This window comes from Fistularia commersonii, chromosome 3, assembly GCF_037954325.1.
Source record: "Fistularia commersonii isolate RoL2024-O1a breed Wild chromosome 3, RoL_Fcom_v1.0, whole genome shotgun sequence".
In the NCBI taxonomy this organism is placed as follows: Eukaryota; Metazoa; Chordata; class Actinopteri; order Syngnathiformes; family Fistulariidae; genus Fistularia; species Fistularia commersonii.
In genome coordinates, this window is record NC_141286.1 from 26,946,426 (window position 1) to 26,967,679 (window position 21,254).

General features: G+C 55.8%; 1 protein-coding gene across 1 annotated transcript; it reads right to left on the minus strand.

The window, feature by feature from the left end:
• Positions 1-1,764: 1,764 nt before the first annotated feature.
• On the minus strand, positions 1,765-21,249 carry kif18a (kinesin family member 18A). Its single transcript, XM_086144484.1, has 18 exons — positions 21,111-21,249; positions 19,489-19,847; positions 18,706-18,863; positions 18,378-18,482; positions 18,101-18,211; positions 17,307-17,504; positions 13,309-13,485; positions 13,149-13,223; positions 12,944-13,044; positions 10,887-11,049; positions 10,545-10,709; positions 8,091-8,212; positions 7,744-8,009; positions 7,269-7,325; positions 2,971-3,259; positions 2,381-2,461; positions 2,193-2,290; positions 1,765-2,075 (listed from the first exon to the last, which is right to left on the minus strand). The coding sequence occupies exons 2-18, from the start codon at positions 19,802-19,804 to the stop codon at positions 1,945-1,947; spliced, it is 2,613 nt and encodes an 870-aa protein (XP_086000610.1). The 5' UTR covers positions 19,805-19,847; positions 21,111-21,249; the 3' UTR covers positions 1,765-1,944.
• Positions 21,250-21,254: the final 5 nt, after the last annotated feature.

The following is a 21,254-nucleotide window of genomic DNA, read 5'->3' on the forward strand; positions in this document are numbered from 1 at the left end:
GCTCCGTTTTAGAACCCGTGCAGCCGGCAGGGGCCGGCAGGCCGGGGAGGCCAGCAGGTGCCCGCAGGCTGCTCCCAGGTAGAAGGTCATCTAATCAGACGGGAGCACGCGTTCGTAGCTGTGATTGGCCGAGGCCGAGGCGGGGGGGTCGGGGGCGCACCCCAACATTTGTATGTCAGTCTGTCAACGCAGAGATAAATTACAAGTTTAATCTCATCCAGTTTGACATCTTACATCTCTGGAATCAGACTTGTGATGAGTAAACACTACCTCTGAGTGAGTGCGAGTGTGTGTGTGTGTGTGTGTATGTGTGAGAGAGAGTGTGAGTTCAGGTGTGCCGGTTCTATGACGGAAACGGCGCTGTGCAGCCTGAGCTGTGCGTAAATCACGGTTTCTATCGGCCTCCCCTTGTCTTGAATGAAAGCCTCCTGTCTGAGTGGAAGCGGTTCCGGTGGAGCCGCCCTTCGCACTCCGGGGGAAAAGAATCAGAACCGGAGCCGGGCCCGCCGGGCCCGCGGTCGGTGACTTTGCGAGGGAGCCGGGATCCGTGCGGCAGGAAAACAATCACTTAAAAGTGCTTTGTCTTGGGGGCAAGAAGCCATTAAAGTCACTGTGATCTTTGTTTAACAATATAAAAATAGAGTTAACAACTTTGTGACGCATTTGCACAGGGGTGGTGCTTCTTTTTTTTTAACCAACAAATCACAACACATCACATGTAATGTCTCTCAGGGAGGCGAGATAAAACAATGGGTCCGACATGATCTGAGATTCTACCTGCAGTTGCTAAGCAACACCCACCTCCAACCCCTCAATCTGTCCCATTGGTCAGCGGGAAAAACGCACAAGGCGCACCATTGGCTAAGAGAAAGTTAATAAACTTTAGCCAAGACCTGCCTCACTGTGTGCACGCACACGCGCACGCGCACGTACGTACGTAAGTACGTAAGCACGCACGCACGCACGCAGGCACACGGGGAATGAAGAGTTTATTGTGAATGAGAGCAGCAGAGGGTGTCAGCGCTGGCGCAGAGCGGTGCTGATATATGCATTGAGCTCGGGAGCTAAAAATAAAGATCACACCCGCCGCTCTGCCGCTGAAAGTTGTGAGACTGAATTCAAAGTGACAAGTCCAGACCCCTCCTGCACCGAGCGCCGGGTCCAGCCCTCCTCAAACGCCCAGATGTTGTTCTCCTCCTCGCGGCGGAACGACACTAAAAGCCGCTTTCACGTCATTTCCCGTGTCGGAGCGAAGCGAAGAGGCCGGGCCGCCGAGATCCCGCCCCGTCGGCCCCCGGACGGACTCGTCCCATCGGGGTCGGCGCCCAGAGCCCCGAGACCTCATCCGCCACGTCAAGTATCGCTTTGTCTTCTCAAAGGTGCTTCGGGACCTTTCTCGATTCCACCGTAATACATCGTGATGGATCCAGGTCCTCCTGCAGCACCGAGGGTGTATCGGAGTCGTTCCTGACGCAGAGGTTCGTTTCATCCAGAAGGAACCCCAAGAGAACCAAAGGGAACCCCAAGAGAACCAAAGGGAACCCAAGAGAACCAAAGGGAACCCAAGAGAACTTGCCCGGATCTCCGTTAACTTGCCGAATCATGCGACCTCGGAGTTCATTAGAAGGAATGAATGAAAGCAGTGAGATGTTCTCTCAACAGCAAGCAGCACATCATCGCTAACCGATCCGGTCCTTGGACGAACCCGCCGAGGTTCAGTTTCCAGGTTTATTACAAATGATCTCCATCCAGGTTTGAGGAAAACACTAGAATTTATTTTGGAGAGAAAAACAAGGGGTTCTGTTAAAAGCGGCGCTCGGCAGGTCGACGCCGAGCCTCCGGCTCCTCGGACCGACGCCCCGCTAACATCTACACAGTGTTCCTGTCCCAACGGGTCGGTCCAGACACGGTTCCTGTCCTCCAGAGAAGCGGCCCGGTTGATTCCTACGTCCGCTTGGCCACCCGCCTCAGGTGCTGAGATGCTTTAGAGAACAGAGACCTGGACCTCTGAGGTTGGAAGAGGTTCCCTTCAGAGATGCTCCTCACAACCCTGCGAGGCTGGTTCTCCTCAGAGCCTGAAGACAGACGAGCAGAGACGAGTCAGTGTCTCCTCAGGATGATGACAGATCCCTGGGAGGGACCTGATCAATGTGTCTTCTTAAGACAGGTGTGTGTGTGTGTGTGTGTCTCACCGGGAACCTGCTGAACCCTCATGGGTCTGCGGGACACCGCTGGGTCCTTCTTTATCCTCTTGGGGGCGGAGAGGCCCTGGTCGGCCTCCTCCCTGAGGCTGTGGGGAAGCACAGAAGAAGCGGATCAGCACCAGGAGCATCTTCACACCATCAAAGATGGAGCCCAGGAGGAGATCGGCTCAACTCACTGGTTGATCTTGCGTTTCTTCTGCGCCGCGGCCGTCATGTCCATGTAGGAGGCGTTGGCTCGGAAAGACGGGGCCTGAGGACTACAAAGGGTTTTGTGTTAGCAGAGCATCTCACCGGGTCGGACTCCATCCTGGAGCCTCCAGCAGACGCCTGAGGAACAGAGCAGATCTGACATCATCTCAGGCCTGAAGCTTCTGACGGACTCTCTTTCTAAGAACGACTCTCCCGCTCAGGCTTCCAAGCGGCACTTTGTCCAGAGCTGGTCGTGGAGGAGGACCTGGGTTCACCACACCCGACACGCTGAGGTCCAGCACCGGAGCTTCTACACCCGGGCCCAGGAGAAGGTGCCGACCCGCCGCACGAAGACCTCCTTCTCCGACTCGCCGATTGGCCTCCCGGCGGCCTGGACCTTCTCGCGTGGACCTCAGGCACATTTACAGACTGGCGTTCTCGGTTGCATTTGGACGCCTCCAACACGGGACGGGGTCACGTGACCTCGCCCCCCCGCCCGAAGGCTGGCGGCGGCCGAGGCTCCGGCTCTCGGCTCCGGGTCGGCGCGACGCCTTCGCGTCTCCGTCCGGCTCCTTACCATCTGGGAGGGGCCTTGCTCTCGGCGCCGGTCCCGGCGGGTCGGAGAGGCCGGCCGGGGACGGAAGCGGACCTGGACGCTCCGCACGGACCCACGCCGCTCAGGATGAAGGTCTCCTCCTCATTCTCCAGGTCAAAAGTCACGTTGGGATCGAGGCTCGGCGGCGGGACGGCCTCAGGTGTGAACTGAAGGGGAAACACACCTTCCTCCTGCAGCAGCACGGCCAGGCTTCTCCTGGAGGACGCCGCAGGAAACACCTTCTCGCTCACCACCATCGGGCTTCCTTTGCCTGAACAAACACAACCAGGTCACACACACACACACACACACACACACACACACACACACACACACACACACACGTCTCATAAGGAGGAACTCCTTCATTCAAGAGATGTCGGAGATCAGTCCATGAGAAGAACATCTGAGCTCATGAGCCAGCAGAGACCACGGACACACTCCTCCTTCAGCTCTTCTGAGGAGTTCCAGGACGAGGAAGAGTTGAACCCGGCGGTGGTTCGGACCCGAAGCGGAACACGGGCCGAACTCTTCCGGATCAGATCGCACCCCCCCCCTTTGGGTCCAGGTGTTTCTGATGATAAAGTGCTTCCGGGCGTCACCGGGAGTGCGAGCGGCTCTTCGACTTCGCCGAAAGGATCCGTCGCCGGGAGAAACGGGAGACGGAAGGTCCGGGAGGGTCGGACACGGAACCGGCTCCAAGGTTTGGGCCGCAGACGGAGACCGAATGCCGACCCCTTGGTCCGGCAGACCGGGCAACGCCGAGGATGTCCGTGAAGCGGCGGGCGGCCGGCGAGCTCGCTCAGTCTGAAGCCTTCTGAGGCTGCGGGCAAAAGAGCAGCTGCTCCTGAAGCCCCAGAAGTGCTGCCGCGAGCTGGAGGCTGCTAAATAATAAAGACAGGACCGGCCCGGGAGCGGAGACGACATCACGCCTTCTGATCCTCGGCCGGTCGGCTTTCTGCGTCGCTTGGGTCCGAGTTGAAGAGGTCGGTGAAGTTTAACTACCCGCCTCTGGTGTTTAACCCCTCGGCCCCGGCGCCGCGGTCCTCCGGGTCCCGGACCGCCGGGTTCCTCAGCCTAACGCGCGGCTCGGCGCCGCCGGACGGTCGGGGGCGCCGAGCGAAACCGGCCGAGTCTTCCTGCGTTCCGAGCGGGAAAACAAACAAACTGCTTTCAGCCCGAACGGGGTCAAGTCCCGGCGTCTGCGCCGCGTGACGGGCCGACTCATTCATGGCGTTTTGTGCAGAGGGGCGTGGGCGGGAAGGTTTGCTTCTCATAAATAAAGTGAAAGCGCCGCGAGCGGAGGAGTGAAGGACTTCGCCGGCACCTGAAGCATTGAAACGCACCGTCGGAGAAAAGTGAGTCAGAGGCGGGCGACGGGAGAAAAGAGCAGAGTCGTCCCTGGCAATAAATGGCAGCAAAGTTCCTTCAATCGCATATTTTTGGCTTGTAGGGGATTAATACATGCATGAGTTGCTATTTCTGGTGGAGGCAGCGCTGAATTAGGGTCGCCTGGTTGCCGCTGCCTGTTTTTTATAGTCCGCCTTTTCTGGTTGGCGGAGCGGCGCCGTTTACGTCTGTTGACGCGTTTTCCTGCCCTGCTGTGGATCTGCATTTTCATGAATGGAGCTCAGGAGGGATTGGGAGGGCTGATGTGAGACAGAACAACATTCGAGGGCAGGACGGAGGGGGGGGGGGGCGCAAGGACGGCAGGAAACACAGCAAAGACAGGGGAGGGAAAAGGGGAGCGGGTGACGGGACGGGGAGGGAACGGAGGCCCAAACATCACAAGGCTCCACGAGAGGCCAAACGTGCACTTGTTCCTGCACAAGCCTGATTTCTCGAGCGTTTGCTATTAATAACCGGCCCACGAAGAGTTAACGCCCCGACGCCTCCGAACACATTCCCTCCCCGAGCGTGAGGGCGGCCGATTGGCGGAGGAACCTGCAGGGTGGAGTTTCCTCTCATAACATGCTGCAGTGACGGGCCGAGGACTCGGGATCGGCTTACGCCACTCTGCTCTCCACAAAATAAAAGCCCGGCCAGGGACCTCCGGAACCGGAGATGTTCTGCCGAGCCGCTCGGACCTTCGCGGTCCTACGGCCGCCGTGTGAGAGTCCACGTTCAGGCGGGGAGGAGGGTCCCCCCCTCTGGAGGAATGGTGAGGGGAAAGGACGGACGGGGGCGGAGGAACGTCAATCTGTGGGACCGATCTGAATGACCGGCGGCTGAGTCGTAGATGCCGACGCCGACAAGGAAAACACAAACGCAGACGCGTCTGTGACGATCGGCGCCCTTCTCCACCAAAAAACCCCAAGCCTAACAGAGGTGTCGGCACGGAGACGCTCTCCAGCTACCCAGACGTCACAATTACCTCCCGTCCGAAGACAAGTTTCTAGAATTTGAAGCTTCAGCCCCGTCTTGCAAAGAGTTTGCAAAGACTGCACGTGTTACAGGCTCACTCACTATCGACAAGAACACAACTACATTCTTAATGCGACATTTTCTCAGCGTGCAATGTTTTCTCCAGGCCTTTGCAGAGCCTCTGCCGTTTCTCCCCGCCGGAGAGCTGGCGCCGGCCAAGCCGGGCCGTTCCGCCCTCGGCCGTGGCGATCGTCCGCTCTTCTTGCCGGACGATCCCGCGCAAACCACAGACAAATGCCGCTTCACTGATTGGCCGTCGATCGGGTTGCACTGTTGTCATGAACACAAGTTCTGTGAGAACGTCGATCCCAGACTTGGACAAGACTGAGCTGCGAGCGCTCAGATCCCCACCTTATACTCAGCGAGGGCCAAGACTCCAGCAAGACTCCTGAAAGACTCAAGCAAGACTCCAGCAATGACCCCTGAATTTAGTTGTCAGTCAGTGACCGTGGAAATCTTTTGGCGTAAGACCGGCCTTTCCGTCCAACACCCAGAGACCTGGTGTATTTTGGACCGGTCTGCCGCCGACATCCCCAGCTTGCAACCAGAGGGATGCGTGCGCGCCGCCAGCAAACGTACACTGAGGAGTTAGCGACCGTCATTTTGGCAGAAATGCGCCTTGCTGGCATGAATGGGTGAAAGCACGTGCGGGGCAGGACGGCTAGCACTCCTCTACCTCTGGAGGAATCATTCTGCCATGAATGGACACACACTCATCATGTCAACATTTATAACCTACATAGAGGCCGACCGCTGTCTCAGCCGCCTCCAACGCCACATTTTAATAACACGAGCGCCATCAATGGGCTTAATATATATAATCTGTGGGATTAAAACCCGTGGGCAGCATGTGGAAGCAGGACACACACACTCAGCGGGTTCAGGGCGCTTCTTCTGTCACCATCGCCAGACTGGATGCCTGCGTTGTTTGAATTCACTTTTACTTCACCTGGAGTGACAATGAGGAAACTGATGTCTTTCGTTGTGTGAGTGTGTGTGTGTGTTCACAGTGTCTGCTGAGGGTAAACACTGCATCCAGGCGGTGTAAGCTGCCATAGGTCTGCTGGCTCCGTGCCCCAACACGCTACTTAAATAGAAAAGCAGCAGCAGCGCTGCCTAGGTGTGGCAGCCTTTCAGCAGATGTGTGTGTGTGTGTGTGTGTGTGTGTGTGTGTGTGTGAGGGACGGAAGACTGGAGGGGCGCTGCGTCAATGACGCCTCCTACCCTGGTGCCCTGGATGCAGGCCGAGCAGGGTCTCACGGTGATGATAATTACCTCTACATGATGGAAGCGTGCAGGCCAGCATCCATTAAATGCAAAGTCCTGTATTCCAACAGAAAAGGACTTTCACGCTCCTGCAATGAGGATGTTTCAAGTCCCAGCACAACCAGAAGACTGTGGCCGGCGGCTCTACTTTACAGGACGCCTAAGAGTTCCCTTGCAGCGGGTCGCGGTCGGTGAGGAGGTCCCCGCTTCCCGTTGGCCGAGCCCCGCCATCTGGCAGAACTTTCTGAAGGAGTCGGATCTCGCCGCTCTATTTCAGCGGGACTTCGGCCGCCCGGTAAATATCATTACAGGCGATTCTAACGGCGATATTTCACAAGCCTGCGGTGCCGGGTTTCCCCACGCGGGCCGACTCGGGTGTTCGCAGGGGAACATTATTCGGCCCGGGCCGCGGCGCCGCTGCAAATCAATGCTATTACGACCGGGTCAGAACCCGGCGCCGCACAGAAATGTGACAGACATTCACGCCAAAGTACTTTCTTCTGACGGGCGCCGCTCCAACGTCAACCTGTTCAATTCCACAGGTGTGCACGAAGTTTGAAGCACCCCGGGGAGGAAACCCAAGGACTTACCCTTCGACGGCGGCGCGGCGCTGCAGGAGGACGGCTTTTGCGAGGTCCTCTCGGCACCTTGGTCCAATCAAACAAATCAGACGGAAAAGACTTTAATGAAAAAACACCTGAAGCAGGGAGAGCAGTAACTAGATGAGGAGGAGGGTTTCTGCTGGGCCTGGGAGACCTCCAGGAGAAAGGTCTGCTCCTCTGGACCGAGGGGGGACCAAACTCCCTCCTCAGCAGCACAAGAAGCAACAATTCAACATTTGTCATTTGTGTGTCTGTCTAGAATTCATTAAGATTTGACGTCAGCCATCACGAAGGGAATAATGTTCACGAGAATGGATTGACTTGACGGGTTTTTTTTAAACGATATTCCCTTCGGTTTGGATCTGTGTTAAGCGCAGTACACATCTGTGTTTTGAAAAGACCCCCCGGCTGATTTCACCGGGCCTTCGCGGAGCTCCGGCGGTCCAGTGGATGGAGGACTTACTGCAGGGGCTGCTCCGGTGGCGGAGCAGGCGTGAAAAGGACAGAACGGGCGCCAACTGGCCGCAGAGCCCGGCCTCGGCCCGTCCCGTCGATCGGGCTTTCGGGCGCTGACCCGACTCCTCCTGGTCCGCCCAGGCCACGCCCCTCTCCCTCAGCACGATGCTCTCCAGTTCGTGGTTCTCCAGCTGGTCCGCCGCCCCCAGCAGCCCGGCCCCGAGCATCGAACCGTACTGCCGGCTGTAGGCCGGCAACAAGACGCTCAGCATCCTGAAACGCAAAGGGGAACGGGACCGGGTGACGGAGCGCTCTTCACACACCGCCGATTCGTTCCCGGCGTCAGCGACGTACTTCCGCACGCGCTTGTTCTCCTGATCCTGCAGCGCGGTGAGCTCCACCATCTGCTCGATCTGTTGTCTCAGGTCCTTCACCTGAAGCTCCAGCCTGTGGCAACGCAGGTCCTTCTCCAGGACCTGAAGCAGATGGGAAGCGGGTCAGAGGGCAGGGAGGAAAGAGCGCACACACCTCCGTCACACAGGAAGGCGTCGGACGGGCGCGGCGGCGACGGTAACGCAGAGCGGCCGGAGGCGGAGGGCGCAAAGTTGTTTTTTCAGCCGCGTTTCATTTGAAAAGCTGTCGGGCGCGGGTGGGGGAGGGGCGAGGACTCTGACGCAGAGAAACTACGAAACAACAGCGGAGAGAACATTTGAGCGGAGAGTGCGTCATAGTTGTGGTTCAGTTCTTGGAAGAATGGATGGAGGAGAGAAAAAAAAAAAAAACAGAGCTGGTTTTAGGTAACCGGCTGCTGTGTGAGGCCTGAGTAAAGGCTATTGATTTATTCTCTTCAGTGATCCACGAGCGAGCTGGAGAAATAAAATGAGCACGGTTCTAATTACTGGGAGAACAGATGGGAAGAAAACAAAGACAGTCACGACACCGATGGAGTCACAGCCTACCTTCCAAAACAAGCAAAAAACACCCAGACACCAGTTTTGAAGGATGCAACTGGCGTCAAACTTGTGCTTTCCGTCATGGCGCTGCCGTCAAAGGGCCGCTGCGTCTCAGCCGCTCATTTCCGGCAGCCAAAGAGCAGAACGCACGCCGGCGCTCCCAGAAAGCGTGGACGCACATTTCATCCGTCTGAAGGTTGATTAGGGGAAGGTGGGAGACACGGCGGAGAACCCCCGCTCTCGGTGCAGATATTAACGGCGTGTCCGGGCCACACGCTCCCACGGCACACGCTCCCAAAGGACTCTGCCGGAGCGCCGTGGGAGGATCGGGAATCCTGGGGGTCTGGGGGAACCCTCCCCTTGACGTTTTAATCATTAGTTAAGCGATGGGTCTGGCGCACACCGCAGGCCGAGCATCGCGTTTGTCTTTTTTTTGTCTCTCTATCTATATTTATCTCCATATTCATATTTGTCGGTACGATAACGGCCGTGACAAAAGAGTTTCCCCTGTATCTTATCAGCTTGAGAAGCAGCGACTGCGGGGATGAGAGACAACCAGTGGCAAAGACCGGACTCGCCACGCTTCCGCGAGAGGAGGCATCTACGTGAACGTCTAAGTCCCCTCCTTTTCCTGGACGTGGCCGAGATCTTGAAGGCTTCTGCTTCTTCCACGACAAACGGCGACAGTTTCAGCGAATGGAGATGCGCATTCGAACGGAGATGTGGCATGAAAATGTCACACTCGTATTTTCCATCTGCTCCGTCAGAGACGCCCCGACCTATGGACGGCCCGGGTCGTGCGTGGATGAAGAATGAGCTGTCAGCTCGGAGACGGGGGTTACCGCGCCGGCAGCTGTGCCCGTGCGAGCTTCACAACGGGCGCAGAGACCGCAGAGCGCCGCTGTCCATTATCCTGCCGGCGCCGCGCTCCTTTGAAATCACCTGCGTCGACAGGCACGGCTGGCCGGAACACAAGCGTGTCCGTGCAGCGGCGGCGGGGAGCTTCTCTGCGGCCTCAACCGGCGCCGCTAAGCCACGCCTCCGCCTCAGCAAAGACGGAGGCCACCGGGGTCTCGATGGTCCGACTGGTTTTTACTGGAAATTACGGTTGCTTTCGCTTCAAGTAGTCACGTCTGTCCTGACGATCCGCAGCGCCAGATGTTCGGTGCTGGTACCAGCCAGACGGCAGGCTCAGCCCCTCCTCCAGGCTCTCTTCAGAGGCCTACAGGAGAAGTTCTGCTCAGTGACATCCTCTGACTCCCAGCCAGAGGTGACTGCAGGAGCAACTTCACTTCTTGGACGGGCAGTCGTCTACAGAGTTACCGTGTAACACCCCTGATGGCGTACGAACCCCTGAACGCACCGGGGAACGCCCAACGCCCCCAGACGTGAAGGTAGAAGATGAAGATGGAGGGCTGTGCCAAGTCAAGCAAGGGGCCTAGGGTGCACTGAAAACAGGCTTTGTGAGGACCGATGGGAAGAAGTAAAAAGGAACGTGCGCGCGCGCACACACACACACACACACACACACACACACACACACACACACACACACACACACACACACACACACACACACACACACACACACACACACACACACACACACACACACACACACACGAGTGTCTTCTCTAGCAGGCAGTGAATGCAGCAGATAATATCCAAGGTAAGTGAGAACCCTGAATGTCTGGCCACAGGTTCATGCACGCCGTCCCATCAGTGTGCTAGCATAGAGCTACAGAGCTAACGGCTATCTCCACCGGATCGGTGCGGGTCGTGCTTCGGTCAGTCTCCGGCACAGGAAGGGTTAAAATCGGACTCCGGTAAGCGTGACGGGGGAGCTCGCACTGACCTCGGAGAGGTGGTCGTCCGCCTTCAGCATCTTCATCTCGTTCTCGACCCGGTGAAGCCAGCCATCGTTGTCCAGGAAGCGCTCGCCCGCCTCCTTCAGACGCTTGCTAATGTGCTGCTGCTGCGTGCGCAAGCTGGCCAGCTTCCGCTCGTGCTTGCAGGTGGCCTTTGAGGAGCAGAAAGAACAGGCAGCGTCAGCTCGATCGCACCGACTCCTGAGGAGCGGTTCGGACGGCGACGACCGGGCCGTCAAACACGGAGGTGGGATTCCTGGAGGAGGCCAGTAAACCGGGCCTCGGCAGCTGCTTTTCAGCAGGGATGATGGAATCTGCGGGTAAGCTACCTTCTCCAACCTCTCCTTGGCACAGAGGCAGCGGATCTGCAGGTTGTCCTCCTCGCTGTAGCGTTGGCGCAGCTCGTTCACCTTCAGCTGCCTCTCCAGATCCAGCTGCTCTCTCCTGATGTCCGTCCGCTGCGAGAAGATCTGACGCAGCGCGTCGGACACCCTGCCGAGGAGAAACACCAGAGGCTTCGCATCAAGACGGCGTGTCGGCCGAGGTCACGGGTGAACAAACATTACGGGTCCGACGGGACATTGAACTCCGCTGTCACATCGAGCAGACACATCCCTCATATACAGAGATTTGTGGAGAGAAATATTAGTGCGAGACCATTACGTGCTCAAAAACTGGAATTTGTTTTGAAATTGTTTAATTCCATGGCGCGCACACGCACACGCACGCAGTCATGTGTGCGGCCACATGCGAGTGTTTAGTCAGCTAAGGCGGAGGGCCTGTAGGTAAATAAGACTGGGGAGCTGTCGCTGAAATGTGACTGCACTCTTCAATGAAACTCCGATGACGTAGGAGGCGTTGTGGCCTTGCTAGACTGCTGAATTTTTAATAGAGCCAGAAGCGTGCAGCCTCTATTCAGAGCCTCTCACAGCGCGAGTTGTGAATCCTGATGCCGGTGAATGAAATGTGTGGGGGTGAGATTCATTCAGCTTTTCTTTGTCCCCCGCCTCCCGCCCCCAACCCAAATACCCTGACAGATGCCACGGTGACTTAAGAGATTTGACTCATGTTAAGGAAATGAATATTATACGAGTGTGTCGGCAGCAATCGCGGCAGAGCTGATCTTCATCCGGCAGTAATATTCCTTCATCGGGAGGCGCTCAGAGAGCGGTGGGCGGGGCTGCTTGGACACAAACCAACCCGCCGCTGCCTGCGCTTTCGCTCCTGAACCAATTCGCCCTTGTTTTCTTTGTGCGCGATCTGAACCCCGACGTGAAGGACACATTTCAGCTGGCGGCGTGCGGACCGGGAGCATACCGCAGCCTTTCCGCATAATGGCCTGTAAAACACCGGTAAAACAAACGCGCTCCTCGAGTGTCACCGTTTCACTTACGGATCGACCGACGCGCGGTTTGAACCGAGCACACCGACCCGCGGCGACGGCGCGAGACCAGATCGATGGCTGCGATTCCCGCACGCCCGTGTTTTCGTGCTCCGGCTTGCAGGACGCTCGGCTCGCGAAGGTTCAGACGGCTTCCGCGGAGGCGTGCAGACGACTCACAGCTCAATCCGCGGCCGCCGTTGCTGCTAAGACGCGGTCTAAACGACCATTTTTCACCCCGACCTCACATGCCGGGGCTTCTGAGGACTTGGATTTCCCCGGAGGGGAAGTACAGGAGCACTTCCTTTAAAAGGTGAAAGTCACACCTTTATTGAAACCAGGGCCTCGGCATAAAAATAGCAGCTAAGCAACAATTCATGATGAATGGTTAGTCAATCATACTGAATGCTCGCCTTGGTATTTAGAGACAAAATAAATAAAAGTGAATAATAATAATGATAATAATAAAAGTGGCGCGACTGTGCTTGAGCAGAGCGTCCATCGTCGTGGAAGATGAACTCACTTGAAGCATTTCTTCTGGACTTCTGACAGCGTTTCCTCATTGAATATCGTGTGTTAGTTTTGTCCGGTTTCATCTCCCACCACGCAGCGTGACATCACGCCCCCCTTCGCCCAGGGTTGAGTTTCGAGCCACGGTTTGGTCCGCAGCCGCGTTCAAACGCCGGTGGAAATCGGAGACCGTCTGACAGGAAACGGCCCATTCACCTTGAACATCTGCTGCGGCCACGCCGGGCGACCGGAACAATGAGGGGCTCCGTGCGTCTACAGGCCGACACACACCACCGCTGTCGCCCGGGACCTTTTCAGTGAAACCCAGGCCTGTTCCACGGGCGAGAGCGCCGGCGGCTCAGGCTGTGTTAAGGGTCGCGGCTATCGATGAATCTGGAGTCGGATCGCGACTCAAAATGACTTTAAGCTTCAAGAAAACAAAGATAAAAACGATGGAATCCAGAATAAATGTAACCCCGCTGCCCTGGAACTTACCTGGTGCACTCGGCTTGTTTCTGGGAGGGGGCGGCGTTCGAAGCCCCGGGCATCACAGGCTTCTTTTCATACTTTTGGAGTTTTTGCTTCAGCTGCACAATCTTGAGAACAATGAGGAGATAAACAGACGGTCAGGCGGGGACCTTTATAAATAGGATACGGTGAAATTTTGTGAATGACTCAAAGTCGGCGCGACTCAAATTACCTCCTGCCGTTGCTTCTCACATATCACGGCGTACTGGCCGATATGACTGTCCAGACTCACCACGTTACTCTTCAGCTGGAAAGAAAAACTTCCATGATCCCCGTATCTCCGGGGTTATATTACAGGTTACCTTCTGCCACAACAACAGGCGTGTACGCACCGATGATTTGATCTCTTTGGCCCTGTTGGCATACTTCAGGGTATTGTGGGTGTCCTCGTACGACTTGGACGAAGGGCTGACGTTGGCGATCATGACCGTCCTGCAGTTTCCTCCCAAGGAGTCTTTGAGGAGCCGCGTCAGTTTGCTGTCCCTGTACGGTATATGAGCTTTCTTACTCTGAAACACAGGGACAAATCTTCAAGCTACCCCAAGGGTGAAGGTGTAGAGTGACAGGAGACCCGGGCAGGACGCACAGCCGGGATGCTACAAATACGGCGGCGCTTGACCGAAAACGTGCAGATCATGGAAACCCGGGCGCGGGCCGACCCGGGCGGGGAACCGGTACCGAACCCCCGTTAGACGCGGGCAAACCTCGGCCCCGGTTTCGGACGCTTTCGGACGCGCGGAGCTCGGGTTGCATTCGGGCGGCTCTTGACATCTCGGTTTCGCGTTCCGGCTGTGTGGCGACGAGTGTCACACTCACACACACCTCAGGGACATTTTGCTCACAGACTCCCAGCAAAACAGCCTTTTAGGATGGAAAAACAAACCCTCCCTTCTCCCGCTTGGCTTTCATCCTATGCGGCCGATGAATAATACAAACCAGTACTTTTATTATGTTCCCCAGACTGAGCTTCTGGGTCCCGAGTCCGAAGGCACGGGTGTCCTGCTTATGCTGCTGGTCTATCAGGAACGCGTCCTTACTGAAATACAGCGTATCAATTGAAAGGGCGGGAGAGCTAGCACAGCGGTCGGTGTGTGTTTGACTGTCGGCATCCATCCAGAAGGTACGACCCCAGAATGGTCGTTTACGCTCTTTTTCAGCTGAACCCTTCTTTTCCCTCTCGCTCTCCCTGAAGACACGGCACCAGGGCGGCAGCGTTTGCTGTTTTCATTGTCTGGTTTGATGGTCAGTGCAGGGACGAAGACGGACATGGTGGGCCAGCATGGGTGTGTGTGTGTGTGTGTGTGTGTGTGTGTGCGCAATGCCAAATAAACAGCAGCAGAGCAGTGAAGATACTGTGCTTTGGCCTTCTGCTGGTCTGTATCTGACACACTTCCAACTGCCTTTAAAAGGAGTAAATTACGATTCGAAAAAGGTGCGGAGCTGGTGAGAAGACGTGAACATTGGAGTCATAGAAGACTGACTAGAGGTGTTTCTGGCCCGAGTGTGAAAAGTATTTATTACAACCTGACACAACACATGATCCTAGTTGCTGGCGGTCCCTGCGATCCTCCATAAAGACCCTCCCCAAGAAGCGTTGAGGACACCACCAGGCCCACTGGCTGGCACATTTACACGAAGCACCAACAGAGCAGCGGGTCCACCTTCACCTGAGCTTCCAAAGCAGGTTCTGGGCCGATTCTTGGATTTGGAGTCCCTGTCCGGTTCCACTCGGAGCTCCCCTCTCAACTGCAGCCCTCCCCAATGGGCATTGGGGATTCAAAATACCTCAACGCAGGTTCTGCGGCGGATCACGGCTGTTAGATGGTACAATGAAGGGCGCGGCAGGTGGAGCGAACGTCCACGGTCGTATTCCCGCCTTCTCCCGGTGCGCCCCAGTGTTGTTGAGCAACACACTGAACCCCTCGCACCTCCCCTGGCGTCCCCCGGCATCAGCCGGCGCCAACCCTACTGTTCATGGCTCATCCATGATGGGTTCATTGCAGAGAACCAATCTCCCCACGGGGAGCGATAAAGGGTAAATTACTTCTTCAAGAAGGGCTTGACTTGTTCTGTTTACATGCAGCTGGACGCGCTCTCCACGGGCAGCATTCTTGGAAAACCACTCCCGCTCGACCAAAACGGGCCTTTGTCGCGCGAGCGGCCCGGGAAGGTTGAAGGGCGCATCATCATGGGTTCGGATACAGGACGAGGCAAACAACTTAGAGCAGAACCTCTGAGCGGCAAAGCACCAGCATGACTTACTGAGGCGACGCAACACGAGCGGCAGACGGCCTCTCGGTCAAATGAATGGTGTGACAGTCCACACACACAAGTGGGGACATTCTTTCCTGTAAACAGCAGCCGCGACACGAACTCCTCTTCAGCCCACAGTAAACACTGAATCACCGACAGCCAGGGGGCTGCAGGGGGAAGGAGCCGAGACCCACGGGGGCGAGCCATCCACATGATTCACCCCGAAATTATACGCGATAGTAAACAGAGATTAAAAACAGGCTGCAGACGTCTGTCCTATACAGACAATTAAGTCTCATCATCACTGCAGAGAAGGGCTTCTTCACTGACTGAATAAAAAGCTATAAAAGTGAATTAAATGTGAGGCCAAACAGCTGCTGCGCGAAGGAATGAATCATGGAGGGGATGAAGAACCCACAGCTACGAGCGTATTTATAAGCCGCGAAACTCAAAGACCGGGCTTTCACCGTAAAAGCAGATGCCATCAGTGAGGCGAAGCTTCGGGAGGGAGGATGGAGGAGAGCGGCGTGCTGACGCTCAGCCCGCCCTCGCCAAACACCCGGCCGGCTGCACCGGCCATTACATTTCTTTAAGTTGGCCCGGGCGCTGCGGCGGGGGGGCACTGTCGTAATGACACGCAGGTCTAATAGCTGCGCCGAGTGAAGGCTGAGTCGCTCCTGGTGGGTGAACGCGGAGGTTAATGGGGGCTGTTGTCGTCTAGGTCGAACCACACTCTCAGAGCAGTGTGTGAAGATGAGGATGGCCTCCTCATCAGCCGCTGCACAGTGAGCCCCTTGCACGTGTGTGTGTGTCTGTCTGTGTGTGTGTGTGTGTGGGGGGGATGTTCTTTTAATTGGAACGAAGTTGGTGTGTGGACGTATGAGGAATGTAAAGCCCAGGCCGCGGGGCAGCCGGCTTCTAAAAATGACAGAAAAAAAATCCTAGACACGACACCCGTTTCAGAAGCCGGTCCGTGGCCTCTCAGCCCGGCCTCTGAAGACGGTGTGGCAGAATGAGACTCGGTGGATAAGAGAAGAGAATACTTTCCCATCGAGGAAACCCGGGAGTGGCAACAGCACAGGTGACCAAAGACAAACAATAACAGTAAATAGAGACGATGCAACGGTAAGGGGATTAAAAACTAAACAAGCAGACGGCTACGCGTGGACCGCGGTGAAGTGAGGTGGATGAGCGACAGGAGGTACAGAGGTGCTGCCGCAAAGTCCGACAGCCACAACGTAGCGTCCCAAGTGTTCGGTTCGGCACCCAAAAAAAGCACAGTTCGTACTCAGGAACGGAGTCGCCCGTGGCGGAAGCCTCACATTTCACCATTGGCGCAGCGCTGCCTGAAAGCACGCGGTTCGCTTGCGCCTCGTCTCCCGAGCCCCCGGTGTAAACCGAGAGGGCCTCCTCACAGGTTAATGTATGCAGCTACAATGAAATATTACCCCAAAACTCCACGCGCTGCCGCTGTTTTATGTCAAGTCAGCGGTGGATTTTTTCTAAAGACAAACCGAAGCAATCTTACCCCGCGTATCCAAAATGCGCTGGACAGTTTCAGCCGAGCGACGCCTTGAAAAGCCAAAGCGCCCGAACCCCTCCACGCGCCGGCGGTCCGGCACACGGAGACGTCAATCTGCTGCCGTCCGCCGGCTCTAGTCAGTAGGCAAGATACGGTAATCATCGGATTCAGGGTCCAGCGAGCATCTCAGAAAACGCTGCAGAATAAATTGGCTCTGTATATACCCACAGCAGTGTGCATTCACCGCCGAGGCACCTGGACAGTCCCACTTGGCTTCCCTTTCAACGGCTGCCGACATTCTAACACCATTAAAACGCGGCTATGAGGCAGCATGTGTTCTCGCTCGTGGGCGTGAACAACAAACACCGGAGCGACGCGTGATGGAAATCAGACAATCCGCTCTTGTTCGTCTTCCAGTTCGGCGCCCGGAGCTTTTCAAAATAAAGCCGTCCCAGACCTCGGCGTGTCATAAGGCTTTCCGGGACTCCGGCGACGCCGTTCCGCCATCGACCGGGGCCGAGTCTTAAGCGTACTGTATTACAGAGCTGAGCTCACCTTGGGGTCGGCGAGGGCATTGATGACGTTTCCCAGGGCCAGGAGCGAGCGGTTGATGTTGGCGCCTTCTCGCAGGCGGGCCCCTTTGGCGTTGGTGGCGCTGGCTCTCTCTGAGCCGGCCAGATCAATCAGGCTCATCTTGGCGACGCACACGTTGGGGTTTAGACTGGCAGTTTTGTCCTGCTGTCTCAAGTATATCTGCGGGGGGAAGTGCAGAAGAGGTCGCTGGTTGTTTTGAGAAGACGTTCAACATTTCAGTGGATCTAATGAAGGAAATGATGGCTAAAAAGCGGTGTCGGTGTTACAGATCTCGCCAAGCGCTACGACATGGCAAAGTTAACCATCCGTACAATCCTGAAGAACAAAGATGCATCACGACGGCCGATGGGGCTAAAGGGGGGGGCGCTACGTTAAAGACGCAAAGATCTCAGGTCTTAGAAGAAGTAGAAAGGTGAGTTAGGTTGGATTAACAAAACAGCTTGCTGGAGGTAACGTTAGCGTTTGGCTGATTTAGTGAAGGAAAGTCTGATTACAAGTGCTGGCAAGAAGAGAAAGAACACATGTTTAATTCCTTTCTGAATTTTTGCCACAAACAAACCCATAAAAAAGCTTTAAAAGGAGTACAGTATGTATTTTGGGCCGGGCGAGCGAGCGGACCAAAGGGATCGACACTTCAACGCGAAAAATAAATCCGGTCTGCGGACGGAGTCAAAGACCAAGTCAAATCCGTAAGCCGAGGTTCTACTGTACTAACAAAAGATCTTTTGGATTTGAAGGCGAGGCGCCCGATGTACCTGGAAAACGGCGTGAGATCGGGAGGACGTTGCATTGACATCCGTCGGGTGTTGCGTCCTGTGGCGATTACCAGAATCCAGAGCGTTCAGAATGTGCTCGGCAGATTTGGGCTGAACAGGAACACAAGCGACACTGGAGTTAAACCAAGGGTCCGATACGGAGTCACGGCAGCTGGAGACGCTGCTCGGTCAAAATCAGTCCTCTCGTTGCGTGTTCATTCGACACAAACGGCCGCGCTACCTCACGGCTTCGACAGGAAGTAAGGTTGTCACAGACCTGATGCAGGGTGAGGCCCTGAACCACCACCCCTTTGGAGCTGTCCTCTCTCACTGCAAGGGGGCCTGAATTCGCCAACAGGTCCCTGATCTTTTCATTGTAAACCTGCGTTTGGACAGAAGATGCACCTGTGAGCTAAGCCACGTCCACCCAAAGCATCTCCAGAGCGACGCTTCCGTCTTCTGACGGACGTTCGAGCAGAAATGTTTATCTCCTTCTCGTTAGTTTGTCAGTTAGGGGACCCTCCGGTAGCTGTAAATACAACCGCTGTCGTTCAGAATTTTTGCAAAAACAAAAAAGGAGCACCGTTGGGATTCAGAATTGTTACCTCCAGATACGAGAAGGCCACGCCGAACTCTTTTTCGTCCTTGGCGTCGTCCATCCGTCTGAACAGCTCCTTCATCGTGCAGTACATGACCCCGGGCTCGTCCTGGGAGCCCAGCATGGTGTGAGTTTTTCCTGCCCCGGTGGCTCCGTAGGCAAAAACTACAGGGGTAGAAACAGTTCATTGGCATTGCGGACCAGCGGACACAAGAGCTGGACCGATCACAAGGCCGGCGGGACGATACTGTCCCGATAGCGCCGAAATAACGCGGCGAGCGGACCCTGTGGCCAGGAGGAACAAGCGCTAGGAAAGCGACGATGATCTCTTGAATCACACGGCCTCGTCCTCCGCTGCAATTCAATAGAGCCAACGTGGACGCTAGCGGTCGATGCTCAGTGCGCCGTCACGGTTTCTCAAGGCTCAGCATCACAAATAGAACACGAGCACAATGAACCGCAACTCGGGAAAACACAGACGGAAAATCACCTTTGTGCCGACATGTGAGCGCCGCTGAGAAAATGCACAACTTTGTCATAAACCGTGAGAACTCAAGGGAACTAGCTGGGAAGAGGACCGCCGAAGGTCGCCCACAAGGACTCTTGGTGACAAAGAACAAATCTGAAGCCACATTCTGTTACAACACGGGCCTTAAAAACTAAAAACAACAAAATAACGAGTGGCTCGAAAGGGTGTCACTGCGGAACCCTCTGAGGGGCTCGGCTCTTTCCCCGCCGTCTAACCAGCGCCGACTGAGAACACAGGTCTCTCGGAGCGTCCGTCGGTTACCTGTGCAGTTGAATCCGTTCATCACGCCGTCCAGCACCCCTTTGGTGGTGTTCTCAAAGATGTCGGCCTGGGTGGAGTTCTCGTCGAAGACGTGGTCAAAGAAGTACTTCAGGTCTTTGTTGGACCTCTTGTTAATGTTCCTGTGCCGAGCTCTAGGGAGGCCAAAATGCGATTCTTCCTGATCCTTGGGGTCAAATATCAGCATGTGTTTGTCCACCACCTGGATGATATTCCGAAGGTTCTCCAGCTTCTCGCACTCGCTGGCGGGCCTCACCCGGACCACCACCTTGACGTGGCTACAAACATCGCTGTCCATTGTGGCTTCGCTTCAGTGGTCGGGGTCTCCTTTGAAAGACAGCCTGCGGAAAAGCGGCGAGGAACTTAGAATACACTTTGCAAAAACCAAAGCGGCACATCGGGAGGGAGATCTCGAAACCTCGGGAGGCCGTGTTGTGGACTGGTAGCGAGAAAAGTTTTTTCCTGCCGGTCTTCCAGCACAGACCTTTGCCGTAGCTGCGGTAGCGACAGTAAAGTCGACTTACCGCCTTACGTGTCACACGTACGAGGATGGAAACGGCGTTTCTCTAAGATCCATGGCGCGGTGGTAAAAAAATATGACACATTTTGGCCATCGATACGGACGATAGCTGACATCTGTTTGAGCTCTGAGCCCCGAACGCTCGCTCTGCAGATTGTTGTTTTGCCAAAACACTTAACGGGGTTCATCACCTCGGTAGGAGCCACGCTGGACCTCGACTCACTCGTAACGTCTGCAAACACACAATCGTCCGTGCAATTAAAGTTTCCCAGGTGAAGTGCCGGGCATCTAAAGCCGCCCATTCCCGTCCGCCTCACGGTGCGCATTTATGCCTCTTAAATAACAGCAAACATACGTCAAAGAGGTTTAGGGGAACCTCCGGCTCTGCCTCTTGACAGCTTACAAGAGATGTGAATATGCAAATACCTTTCGTTGCACAAGTTTAACTGCTGGACACAATATGTCTGTCCCTCATTAGAAAGTCAATAAGTGTGTTTGCCCACCGCGGACGGCGCTATGCTAAACACTGGCTGCCTCGGAGGCCTGGGCTGCAACACACCACCTGGGAAATAACTCATATTTAAATGAACAGGTGACTCCTACTGTTTGACAGGTTCATGAGAAAACACACACACACACACACACACACACACACACACACACACACACACACACACACACACACACACCTGACCCAGGGGCTGCCTATTTGAATATACAAATATACAGGGACTTCCAGGGCTGCGGCCCCGGGGCTTCGGCCACAGACGGTGGCGGCAGAGAAGCTCCGGTACCGGGCCTCCCAGCACCGGGATTCAACTTACGATCACTCACCGGGAGAGCCAGGGAGCTGGTGTTAAAAGGTCCCTGTTCAATCATGTGACGTGAAGTCCAGTAGAGCAGACGGACGATCGACGTTTAAAACACTTTTGACAAAATGCCGACACTTGTGAAAAGACAAAAGCAAAAGCGAATTCCAACCGGAAGCTAGCTTAGCTCCGCTAGCTAAAGGCAGCCAAGCTAACCGTAGCACAACCGCCCGCACTTTTGTTTAAACGTTTCTCCAGATTCTCCTTCAACTCACCGTGTGCGGGCGGGGGTTCCGTTCATGTCGGCCCGGGCCGGGCCGGTTCTTCGAGCCGGGCCGCTCGGGGTTCTCCTCTCGCAGAGAGCGGGGCGGCTCCGCTCGGCCGCCAACGGCTAACGTTAGCACGACGAGCGCCAATAT